This window comes from Phycodurus eques, chromosome 8 (genome assembly GCF_024500275.1).
Source record: "Phycodurus eques isolate BA_2022a chromosome 8, UOR_Pequ_1.1, whole genome shotgun sequence".
Lineage (NCBI taxonomy): Eukaryota > Metazoa > Chordata > Actinopteri > Syngnathiformes > Syngnathidae > Phycodurus > Phycodurus eques.
In genome coordinates, this window is record NC_084532.1 from 23548319 (window position 1) to 23562043 (window position 13725).

At 42.4% G+C, this 13725-nt stretch overlaps 1 protein-coding gene across 1 annotated transcript in view; it reads left to right on the top strand.

Moving 5' to 3' along the window:
* tle2a (TLE family member 2, transcriptional corepressor a) overlaps positions 1–13725 on the top strand; it is a 49660-nt gene that overhangs the window by 16941 nt on the left and 18994 nt on the right. The window contains 1 exon segment of the mRNA XM_061683588.1: positions 10350–10413. Within this exon segment, the coding sequence (XP_061539572.1) occupies positions 10350–10413 (64 nt within the window).

A 13725-nucleotide genomic window follows, 5' to 3' on the forward strand; every position in this document is an offset into this window, starting at 1 on the left:
TACTAGTTTACTCTCAGGTCAGAAAGACTTTTCCATTTTCACTCATTCCTCTCCAGTCACTCATATTTTTTTCCTTCTCAGTGTTGGCAAATGTCTGAAAAATATTTGCCCAGAGAAATTAAGGGGTAAGCACAGGTTATCGCCACTTCTTTATGTAAAATACAAAAATATTTTCAGCGAACGTGTGAAGCACCCGTCTGATTGATCTTGATAAATCAAGGAAGTCATTGCGGGTGAGTCACCCCTTGTGTTGATTGCTCCCCTGGCACTATTTCAGTGCCTCCCCCTTGTGTTACAAAACACCTGGAGTGGTGCCCTCGTGCTTAACACACCTTGCTAAATACACAATAATTGAATAGAAGAGATTGTGATTGGGTGAGCTTCAAATTCCATCTTGAGCAGGCCGGTGTACAATTTCCAGGAAAAACGTGCAATGGGAAAAATGAAACCGTGTATGACTAAAAGCGTACTTGTGGCTGATGAACATGGCAACAGATTGAGCCATGCGAATTCCTTTCATTGATGGATTGGATGTTTAATCTGGCAGGTGGGTACGAACCTTTTTCTTTGGTTCCCAGATGAGCGAGCAGTGAAACGTGGCTTTTGATCATTTTGACATGAATGCCACTGTCTTTACATGTTTTATGTATGGGTAAAATTTTGTAGAAGTAGGCTAATCATGTACATGGGGCCCTGTGTTTATGAAGGAGTTCTGTTCTACGGCGGCAACGTAAACCGAATTTGCACACAAATCGTAATGTGCCATTGTCTATAACTAACCTATGCTAACACAATAGTTAAGTCATATTTACAGTAAATATTGTTAAAAACACTTCTTAACCTTAAATATAATAAAACTGTGACGACGCGTTCTTACCCTGCTGCGCAAATTAGTTCCTTGCACGCCATCTTTAAATGGCCTATGTCTGTACAATAAACGCAAATGTGTAAGAATGCGTCGTTATGCGGCAAAAGAGGACATGCTCAATTATAGTTTTTCACTTGATCATTTTATATTTACAGTATGGCTCGCAAGTTCCTTTCATATAATTACTTTATGGCATTACTACAATAAATCCCGGCTTTTTGCGGAGGATAGCGACCGAGCCATGCCGCTAACAGCAGAAAACCATAACGGACGCATTCCACTCGATTTGTGTAATTTTGTAAACCACAAACCATGATCCCAAAACACCTAAATATCATTTGAAACTCCTGTTACGACATTAGTCTTTAACATTGGATTCCGTGTGTATGTTGCCCTTGCAACCCGTAAAAATAGTAGATGTATCACTTCAACATTCTTCCTTGACACCAAATCCTACTTTCCTATAGTCAAATGCATTATGTGACATCTTAGGCAATTCAGAAAGAGTACAAAAAACGTTGATAGAGGTTTTCAGCGAATAGCCGAGGATGGATTGGTTAATTTGCAAAAAGCAAACTGCAAATAGGCAGGGGTTCGCTGTACTTCATTAGCGTAGGTTAGTGATGGACTATAACGCGACAAATGTGGGTTATGTCAGTGCCATAGAAACACAACTCAACTTGAAACAGAGGACACAGTGTCGTTCCCCTTCCGTAACAACTACATACCAATCATGTTGAATTCATTGGACAAACTCGTTCAAAATACGATTGAGATTAATTAGTTAAAAATTTACCGGCCGGGTTATCGCTTGAAGTTGTGAGCAACTCATAAAAGACACTTTAGTCATTCCCCAATGGCAAAAGTTGATGCTTTACTGAGGTCATTATGACCAGAGATCCTCATGCGGTTGCATGCAGGACAGGCCTTGTGATGAAAGAAAAACACTCGTAGATTTTGCCACTGCTGCTGTGTTTCCCTGCAGTCACAAACACACTGGGTGATGAGTTATGTGCTTAAAACACACACATACACACACACGTGCAGGGCTCCCCAATTATCTGCGCACACAAATAGCCGCCGCCTAGAAATAGCAGAGCTTACTTGTGTGTTTTGGCTGCGGAGACGGTGGCTGGATTCCGATAGATGCTGGATTAGACACCAGGAAAGAGACTGAGGGGAACGGATTAGCACTGATGAGCTACAACTGCGTGTGTGGCGGTGTATGTGTGTGTCGCGGTATATGTGTGTGTCGCGGCGGGCTACGTGCACAAATGTAAATGTTTGTCGGGTTTTGGCGGCGTGGTAGGTATGTAGCGATGAGGAAGATTAGTAGGAAACTAAAGGCAGAAAAGGGCTAATTAAAGCCTTTGGTGGGTCAGTGGCTCTGATTTTTGGTGTGTGTGTGTGCGCGTGTGCGTGCTCGTGTATGTTAACGAAACAGTCTGTAATCAGCAGACTGAGGCAAGGGAGCTTTAATTACTTCAATTCTTTCTACACACATTTGCATGCACACAAGCACAAGCTGCTCTGAGTGAATGTTAGTGTGTGTGTGCACGTGCGTGCGTGCGTGTGTGTGTGTGTGTGTGTGTGTGCGCGCGTGTGTGTGTGTGTGTGTGTGTGTGTGTGTGTGTGTGCACGCGCGTGTCTGTGTGAGAGAGTCCTGCATAGAGGCTCTTCAGTCACCACTAACATGCTACCACTCATGTTTGAAGCCCTTCTACTCTTCCCTGGGCGCGTACTAGACTGCTGTTATAAAAAACAAACGCGCACACTCATCGGCTGTGTAAGTGTGTCATGTGACCTTGACAATTGATGTGAAGCCAAAAAAAATAAAAAATGACTGGCAAGATTGGCTTCGCGCATAAAACCACTGTCCAGGGTTATTATTCACAATGGTAATTGAATTGGAGGGGGAACGAAATGGACAAACCTCACTGTCAATGGGCTTGCAAACACTTGCAATGCAAAAGTAAGCAGAGGATCCCAAAGTAGTTCTTTGCATTAGGCTCCAAAAGTATGAGGGAAAATATGCCTCAAAAGTCAATCTTCAATGCAAGACATGAGTGCTTCTTGATGGGCTTTAGCTCACTGTAGCAGCAGGACAAGATTCCCCCAAAAATGACAGTCTGTCAGGATGCTGATTCTGGTTGGAATGGCCACTTCGACCTGAGTACAACACACCAAAATGTTTGAAAATTGTACCATTGGTTCCGGAGAAATTGAGGTTTTTTTTTTTTTTTTTTTTTTTTTTGGGGGGTGCCTTTTGGGGGAATATTGCAAATAGAAAATCTGGTTAAAAATAACGCCTTCAAATGAGAGTAAAACAGTCTAAGCTCATTATTTCTCAACCTATTGTATCTCCTCGATCATTTGGTTTTGTCTACTAACCGGGGAACCCCTTCTCTGATTGGTGGACAAATTTCAGTTAAAAATATCCACCAATAAGCTCATACGGGCCGATATTCCGAGGGGTTCTACAAGTCGATGCATCAAATTAACCAGGACACTTCAAATGATGTCATTTTCCCTAAAACGTGACTAAAATAGCGCCAATAGTACATTATGAGAAGAGCATTATGGCCGGAATAATAGTTCATGTACTTTAGTTATAATTTTTTTTTTTCTTGAATTCCAACTAAATTTGTCCGAATGGCGGACGACACCCCGAACTGGTCGCCAGTCAGTCGTTGGGCACATCTAGAGACAGACTACCATTCATTCACACCTTCGCACCATTGCATCACATCACTGAGTGGGAACTGAAACGACAATGCCTGTGCCAAATTTAGGCTAATCACCATCAGTGACGCATAGCGGGGGAACACTCTATTCAATTGGATGGACGGTCCAAAAATAATTGTTTACGACAAATAGCGAAACTTTGTTAAGCTATCTATGCCAGTGATGTAGAGTGACAGGCAGAACAATCAAATGCTCTTCAACTACATGGCAGAAGGTAAAGTTTACCTGTGTTAGCCACATTTCGCTGTACAACAAAATACAGGTAATAGCTTTGTGTTCAAATAAACAGCCTCGGATTTCACAGTGAGTCATTTGAATCGAGATCATTATTTCGGTGTATGTACATTTTCTGCCATTTTTGCCTGGTGTGACGCAAGCTTTTTATAATGTAAAATACAGTACATGCTTTGTCAAAAACGAAGGTTGAGAAACACTGGTGAACTGTATGAAGCGACCAGCACGAAAGGGGAAAGAAAAAAGTGTGTAAACATTTGATTTAATCAACTCTCAATTCAATATTGTTTTTCCGAGCGGGATGCTTCACACTTTGTGATTTTAGTTAGGTGTGTGTGTGGCCTAGCCTATGAGTGTGTTGACAGATACAAGTGCACTTGCCCTGCTGCTGTGCGACAAGATCCATCCTTTGTTTTGTGTGTGCGTGTGTGTGTTGTGCACACCCATGAATGATGATGAAAGTGTACACAAGCAAGTTGGGTGGGCCCCTGTTCGCCGTGTGTGTGTGTGAGCAAGAGAGAGCTGTCGGAATTTTTTTTCTAGTGGATTTACAAGAAACGGTTGATCAATACTTAATGAGATGTAAAGTGAACAGTCACAGTCCTGGAGGGCAGGAGCCTAAACGGTTCTAACGGGTGCGTGTGTGATTACGGTGATGTCACAATCAATAGGACTTAGTGCTGACTGATATGTTTTTAACTGCGAAGATGGTTTACATCTTTCGAAATGTGCTGCTGAAACCATTTAAAAAAAATCTGGCAACCAGTTCAGGTTGTACCCCGGCTCCAGCCCGATCATAGCTGGGATAGGCTCCAGCACTCGTGGATAAGCAGCTCAGAGAACGGCTGCAAGAAAAATAAAACAAACAAACAAAAAAAGACGTTTGTGGCGTCACCCGAGCATCTGTCAAGCTAAGCCTATTTATGAGTTGTATCATTTCCATAATTATAAAGTGAAACGAGATGAGGCTTAAGGCCTCTTTATACTCCCGCGGCCGACAACGCCCGCATTGCATCACTTGACCGACGAATTGCCCCGCGCGGCCCCTCTGCGTAGCTTGACGCGCAAACGGCAAAAATAGTTGCTGCACGTCGAACGCCGCGGAGATCATCTCTCATGATTGGTCCGTTTTAGTCACATGCTGTGATGACTTACTCAGCATTCCCCTTGGTTCTACGTACCATCTAAGCCGCCGCCTTCTCGATCGATTTTGCAGTATAATTAAACGTGTCATCTAAGTCCATTTATTCTAGCAAACATTGTTCCACGGTTGCCATTGTTGTTGCTTTGTTCCTTGTTAGCGAAAGGAAAGTAAAAACGGCTACTGGAAATGGCCCAAAAATGCCGAGGAATCGCCACCCTGTGGTGTCCTAGCCAATACCAGCCGTTAGGGACACCCCCGCCTTGGAGGTGAACTGCAGTACATTTTTAAAACTGCACGCGAGTATAAAGGCAAACTACGCGAGGGACAGCCGCAGTGACATCGGCGCGGTTGCCGTCTCTGCGAGTATAAAGAAGCCTTATTTGTAAAGTCATCTTTGTGGCGTTGCCAGGTGACAATTCATAGACCAAAGTGTAAGTGAAGAGACTAAACATTAGTTAAAGGGCTATCCATATTTAAGTCATTACACACTTGAGGAATCTCCCAGAGCCTCTCCAAAGTCGAGCTGCATGTTTATTATTAAAAAAAAAAAAAAAAAAAAAAAGGACTAAACGTTACAAAATCACATTTTATGACAGGGGGCTTTGTTGGCAGTGTTTGTCGGATGAGGCCACAAATTGTTATAATTGCACGACGACAAAATTACAAAGGACACAATAGATGAGCAAAATAAGAGAAGTGCTTCCTTTTTGTATTCTTGAGTAGGGATTGACATAGTAGTTTATGTAGACTTTGGTTGATTATTTGCAGTTGATTGATTTTTTTAGAAGCAATTGAGTGCACTGTTTGTCTTCAACCGGTAGATGCACCTTTACAACCACTTTGAAAATGAACATCCCGAAGCAACGCATGGAAGTCTTCCTGATTTTAAAACCGCAAGCAAATGAAAAGGAAATCAAGGAAAAATAAAGGCTGGAGACTTAAATGACACCTGGCACATTTCTTAAAGTGCAACATCATAATTAGATGCTGGAGGTTGCTTCATTTTGACTGTCTGCTTAGTGTTTTTTTTTTTTTTTTTTTTGCTTATGCGTGGGAGTGTGTTGCCTTCGTAAATGCAGTGTTTTGGCTAATATATACAGTTTTACACGCTTCTTTGTTTCCAGTGATGTGCGTGTATGCGTGCATGTGTGTTCATCAGCAATGCAACGCCGACAGAGCTGTCTGAAAAAGCGACAGGCTGCAGATTTGGAGCACTTTCAGCTGATCACCTTATCTTCTGTCACCGCCAGGGAAAGATTTGAGGCACGCACACACCTATCGTCTGTTTTCCCCCTTTTCATGCTTCTTTCCCTCGCATCATCTCTAAATGGCGGCCAGCTAAAGACTAATTATGACAGCCAATCATACTCCACTTGCTGCCCACCACTCTCCTTCACTCCTTTCTTCCTTTCAATGCCTCCCTGCTTCCTTATACCAATTAATGAAGTACTTGTAGCAAATGAATAGTAAAGTCATTTGAACATAACAATGTTATTCAAGTGCGCAGTACACCATTCAGGGTGTCTGGAGGTCCTTAAAGTCGTAAATAGGATTTTAGAAAATTAATGCCTTAATTATCCTTAAAAGTTACACACTATCCTTTAATCTGCCCTTCAACAGTCTTAAAAATGCCACATTGTTTCCGAAAAAGAGTAATCTTAAATCAATGTTTAATTTTTGAGGGTGTACTACTACAGTTAGCGCGTCTGCTTCACAGGTTTGAATCTCGGTGTGGGTTTTCTGCGGGCACGCTGTCGTCCTCCCACATTCCAAAAATGTGCACGTTGGGTTCATTGTAGGCTACAATGTCCGTAGGTTGAAATGTGAGTGTGAATGCTCGTCTACGAACCATGAGATTGATTTGGCGACCAGTCCAGGGTGTTACCCCACTTCTGGTCCAAAGTCCAGCTGGAATTTGCTCCGCTTCACCCAATGAGGACAAGTGCCTGTGTGTAAAATAAAGGATGGTGGATTTTGCTAATTGTGAATAAATTCTGCTGCTTGTAAGATGCTACATACAAAGACTTGGCATGCAAAGATGTTAGTTTTTATCAAGATGTATTACTTCAACAATACTTCTTTGACACCAACTTCATTCCTATTCGCAATGGCTCTGGCACCATCTTGTGGCAACTTTAGGTATTACAGAAGAAGAAAAAGACACCGGCAGGCTAGTTTTTCTGTGACTAGCTGAGGATAGGTTCCACAGGGGGAAAAAAATTCAAATAGGTGAATAGTGAACCGTGAATATGCAGATTATGTGTTAATCAAATAATATTCTCAAACTGTCTCTAAAAGATATAATCCACAACTATTTTTTGTTTAAAAAAAATACTTTTTTACCCAAGCCACTATAAGAGTAGATGACAGAATGCTAATTAAGCCTATCAGCTTCTGACACATCTTGCTATATTTTTCACTAATTTTGTATAATTAGTGACTATCCTATACATTCCCACACCGGATCACTTGGTGGCGCTCATGACGTAGCGGAAATTATGTATTTTACCTACGAACAGGCAAGCCCATATATGGACAGCGCACAGGTTGACTGAGTCAGAGAGAGAGGGGAAACCGTGGGGTTGGAAGGAGGAGGAGGCCGGACAAGAATTTAGCCTGCGTCATATCGAAGCGACAAAGGCTTTGCTGTAATGCTGAATTCTAGTCTCGGGGGCGTCGGAAAAGATTATAGCTTTAAATGTGATTGTGATATTGAGTCCAAAGCACTGGCTCAGAGTAGTCATATTTGATGAATGTGCTGTCTTAACTTTGATTAAAGTAGCCTCTGTATTTGTCATTGTCGGTCAATTGAGAAAAGCATCAAACGAGTCTGTCATTTTACAGTTTATGGTTTGAACCAGGTCCGCCATGTCAGTAAATATTTCATGCAGGCGTTTAAAATCTTTGTCAAAGTAGGAGTCCTTTTGATTTTAAGGATTTTCTACACATGAAGTGATAGTTACAGTCCAGTCGGTACATGTTGGTCTATACTGGTCATCAAAGTCGTCAAACCTTCTGAGGTTATTTTTCTCAGTCAAAGCAATAACTTTACTGATTTTTATAACGCATCCAACACAAGAGGATGAGGTAGCTGGTACACACACACACACACACACACACACACACTGGACACTTGAGCTGAGAGGCAATTGCACTGTAATAAAATCTATAAGGTGATGGGGGTGGAGTGGGAGGGGTTTAATCCTTACTCCCCTCCACCTTTTGAATGCCACCGCCTCTTCTTTCTTCTGCCGCTTCACTCGCTCACTTCCCTTGTTCCCCTTCTCCTCCACGTGCTGGCAATGATAAATGAGTCAATTATGTGCGTGTGTGCGTGAAAAGGGAGCTGATGGGGGCTGTTATTACCTGTTGCGGCCGTGGGGGTAATGTTGCCGTATTAATCATATTCTAATTTTCCTCCGCCACGCAACTCACCCACAAGACACACATCATCAACACACGTGCGTGCGCACACAAAAGCACACATTCACACTACCCACCCCTTCTCCCCCTATCAATCTATTTGCTGCCTGCAAACAAATCAGCGTAAACGGACCCAAGATACTGCCTCTCTGGGGACGGAGGGAGGGAGGTTGCACTTTGCTACATGAGGTGCAAGGGATGTGTGTGTACGTGCACTTGTTACACATCCACAGGAGAGAATAACGTGAGTATGTCCTTTTGCAAATCCGGCCAAAAGCATTATCCAATTTTAGGGGACAGGAGGGACCTGTTGGGCCGTGTGGTAAGACCGACTCACAGAGATATGGCACACATGGGAGAGGTGTTTGGCCGCCTCATCTGTGGTGTGTGTGTGTATTTGTGTGTGTGTGTTATCCATTCAGGGGCACACATTCAGCAGAAGAGTAGTAATTAGAGACGTGAGTATATTTGTAGCCTTTTTAGAGGGTGGTATTGTATATTGTCTAAATTACAGTATCTGACATCGGCTAGTTTGTACAAAGGATTATTAGTCACACATGGGAAGAAAAATGCTGTATATGCTATGATAGTAAATAGGCTTACAAGAAAAAAAAGTATAGAATAAAAATACTTTATTTTTTAGGGAAAGGTCGGACGGCAGCCTTAGTCACTGCCCAAGCAAAGCATAATATCAGTTTACGTTAAAGGGCTGTTTCTCTCTCGAAGGTATTTAAGATTGTAAAGTGATATTGGTGTCGTAGTATCCGTGCATTTCAAGTACTAGAGTTGCACGATGTTGGACAACATTTTTTATTTTTTTGTTCTTTTTTTAATCGGATGATATTTAGGAAGTTGCGATATGAATAAACTACAGTAAAACATCAAACCAACATCAAACCTCTCTTATTTATTGTCCGGACAGTTTATAATCCCTTGAGTTAAAAAAAAAAAAAAAAAAAAACGCGTTGGCAAGCACAGATCTATACTGAGTAATTTGTGTGAAGTTTACCTGTATTATACTGTGTATTGAGCAGTTTAATAGTCCTGCCAGATTTCAAGTTAAAATAATTTCTTCTCATGCCCAGTTATACTGTAGTGTGTACTGTATAGCCATCAGCACATTCCTAACACTAGTCATTTGTTTTTCATCAGTCTGTTGTTTTACAAATACATTGTTTAAATTTGATATGCATTCTATCATTTTATATTGGAGTGCTAAGCACGAAATATATTGTTGTGTACAGCTCAAGTTTGTCCCTTCATAGCCGGAGCACACACACCCTCCCTGCAATGTAATCCGTTGCGAGGTGCAACCATTGCATTCTGAAGAGCGATACATTATACGCAGTCGTACAATTGTTTCCCGTGTCCTCATTAATAGTTAGCATACAAAAAGATAAGTAAAATATATAACACTCTGGGCTGCTCAGTTTGTGTTGTTCAAAGGTTTCTAATTTAATGTAACATTGGTGCTAATTAGCATTACCATTAGCATGTATATAGTTTTTTTTTTCAGGTGCGAGGTGACTTCCACATTGACGATGCTGGATATGTGTACGATACATATAGATGAGTACAGACACACAGTAGTGGCAATGATATTGTTGGCATTGGCAAAGAAAAACCAGGATTTGAAAACAAATAGGTCACTTAGAACCAAAAAAGAAGATCCTCCATCCTTGCGTGGATGTCAGGATCTAAATGTGACTCGTCTAGTTTTTCTCTGCTGCGAGGTGCTAATGGCCTGTTATCACCTCGTCCTTAACCCCCAAACTATCCCCTCAGTGTTTGTGCTACACGATGAACTGGTGAGAGCGACTTTTGCTGCCAACTGAGATGCATTTAAAAAAAAAATATTACTCAGAGTAAAATCCAAACTTGTAGACGTTGACAGCTGCTTCCCCCTCTCACCCCTATCGTTTCCTCTCGTTGTAGTTTGAAGCTGGAATGTGAGAAACTGGCCACCGAGAAGACTGAGATCCAGAGACACTACGTTATGGTGAGCCAAGTCGTCTGAGTCCTTTTCATCTAACAGCTGCTAAACACCCACCAGAAACCACTTGCAAGACCACACTCACTTGTGCGCACACACACACACACACACACACACACACACACACACACACACACACACTTTCCATCAGGGAGTAAACGGCACTTAAATGGGTGTACGTCTGTGTCGTGGACTTCTGGGCTAAATAAACTGCGCATTTCTGCTGCCGGCGTTTAGAACCTTTCTAAAGGCTGGTATGCAATAAGCGTTTGCCCAGCTTCATCAAACGCACTCCTCCAGATTTCCCTTTGTGTTCAACTACAACCCCAATTCCAATGAAGTTGGGAAGTTGTGTTAAACATAAATAAAAACAGAATACAATGATTTGCAAATCAAGTTTGACCTATATTTAATTGAATACACTACAAAGACAAGATATTTAATGTTCAAACTAATAAACTTTATTGTTTGTAGCAAATAACCATTAACTTAGAATTTTATGGCTACAACACGTTCCAAAAAAGCTGGGACAGGGTCATGTTTTCCACTGTGTTACATCACCTTTTCTTTTAACAACATTCAATAAACCTTTGGGAACTGAGGACACTAATTGTTGAAGCTTTGTAGGTGGAATTCTTTACCATTCTTGCTTGATGTACAGCTTCAGCAGCTGTCTCCGTTGTCGTATTTGACGCTTCATAATGTGCCACGCATTTTCACTGGGAGACGGGTCTGGACTGCAGGCAGGCCAGTCTAGTACCCGCACTCTTTTACAACAAAGCCATGCTGTAACACGTGCAGAATGTGGTTCGTCATTGTCTTGCTGAAATAAGCAGGGGCGTCCATGAAAACGACATTGCTTGGATGGCAGCATATGTTTCTCCAACACCTGTATGTACCTTTCAGCATTAATGGAGCCTTCACAGATGTGTAAGTTACCCATGCCATTGGCACTAACAGCCCCATACCATCACAGATGCTGGCTTTTGAACTTTGCGTCCATAACAGTCTGGATGGTTCTTCTCCTCTTTGGTCCGGAGGACACGACATCCACAATTTCCAAAAACAATTTGAAATGTGGACTTGTCAGCCCACAGAACACTTTTCCACTTTGCATCAGTCCAGCTTAGATGAGCTCGGACCCAGAGAAGCCGGCGGCGTTTCTCCTTAAACTGTTTGACTGTTTTCTCACGTACATGTTTACAAAGAGGTGAACCTCGCCCCATCTTTGCTTGTGAATAACTGAGCAATTCAGAGAAGCTCCTTTTATACCCAATCATGGCACCCACCTGTTCACCTGTGGGATGTTCCAAACAGGTGTTTGATGAGCATTCCTCAACTTTCTGTCCCAGCTTTTTTGGAACGTGTTGCAGCCATAAAATTCTAAGTTAATGATTATTTGCTAAAAACAATCAAGTTTATCAGTTTGAACATCCATCCATCCATCCATTTTCTGAGCCGCTTCTCCTCACTAGGGTCGCGGGCGTGCTGGAGCCTATCCCAGCTGTCATCGGGCAGGAGGCGGGGTACACCCTGAAATGGTTGCCAGCCAATCGCAGGGCACATATAAACAAACAACCATTTGCACTCACATTCACACCTACGGGCAATTTAGAGTTGTTCAATTCACCTACCATGCATGTTTTTGGGATGTGGGAGGAAACCGAAGTGCCCAGAGAAAACCCACGCGGGCACGGGGAGAACATGCAAACTCCACACAGGCGGTGCCGGGGATTGAACCCAGGACCTCAGAACTGTGAGGCAGACGCTCTAACCAGTCGGGCATCGTGCTGCCCAGTTTGACCATTAAATATCTCATCTTTGTAGTGTATTCAGTTAAATATAGGTTGAACATGATTTGCAAATTATTGTATTCGGTTTTTATTTATGTTTAACACAATGTCCCAACTTCATTGGAATTGGGGTTGTAGAATTTTTAGTTGAGTGGGTTTTTTAAAAAGACACCAATTTGTCTCTCAATTAAAGTCATTATAAACTATGCGCCAAAGCATTCCAATTCAGTTAATTACCTACTTTATCTCTTTTCAACGCGCTTGTGAAATTGTGTGAAATGGTCCGATCACAACACTTAGAAAGGGACCAATCTTGATTGCGGTGATGTCAGCCTTATGCTGCTCACCACTTTGTGGTATTTTTACATCAGAGATTCCCAAGCAATGTGCCAGTTTCACTTAACTGGTCTGAAAATTACGATTTACGTTTGGGAAAAAAAAAAAAAGCATCTTTATCTGTCTATGTCAGTGACATATAGTGACAGCCAGAACAATGAAATGCTCTTTCATTCGATAGCAGAAGGTACAATGAACCTGTGTATCTGCCTGTTGGCGTTCATACAACAGAAAAATAGCTTTATGTTTCAATAAATAGGCCCAACTTTCACACTGCGTAAGTCCATTTGTGAGTAAATTGAGGGTGTGCCATGAGATCGTTCGAATGTAAAATATGTGCTCAGTAAAGCTTGGGAGACACTCATTTCCATGATAGTCCAGTCTATCATGGAAATGATAGACTGGACTGATAGTCCGTATTCCTCAGTTTATTCCTTTCTTTGGGAATTTTGGCTTGACAACAGAATCGCTCAACGTTCACATTGGCTTAATAAAAATTGACTATTCGATCCGAGAAAATTGATTGAAGATGAATCACACCTTGAATCACACCTTGAAGCAACTGAGGAGAAAATGAGTGCTTGGCTCGTTTCTGGATCTGATAAGTGAGATCACAGCCACAAATGGTCAAAGAACTACGAAAGTATGGAAATGTTGAAACTAATGAGGCGCGCACAGTTTTGAGGTTAGTGTGTCTGCACTTGGCTGCGCTGCGACCGTACCATTAGGGTAACGTTCTGTGAATATTTGGGTCCGTTCAGTCAGCGGGAATTCTGCCTGCCATCTGAACCCCTCGCCACCACAGCTGAACCAGCACTGGCTGCCAAGAACCCACTCGGGCCCTGCCAAAAAAAACGCTATGTGGCATCCCTGGCACTGAGCTGGGAATTGTGTGTCTGTGTGTGTGTGGGTGGAGGGGATGGGGGTTGAAGTTCTGGCTCTCGCTAAGAAAAAGGGGAGGGGGGGGTTGATGGGTAGGCGAGGTCTCCTCTCCTAGCGGCTGATGTGGGGGGAGTTTGAGTGTTGCTAAGCAACAGGAGAAACTTGGCACACCAACTGTCAAGTGGAGCTGCCAGCTGCCAGGAAAGGCATCTTTTATGGAAGCACAGACAAACAGCAACACATACACATAGACACCTGCATGTGCACACACACACTCACACTGTGCCAAGAAAGATGTCTGTAGAGA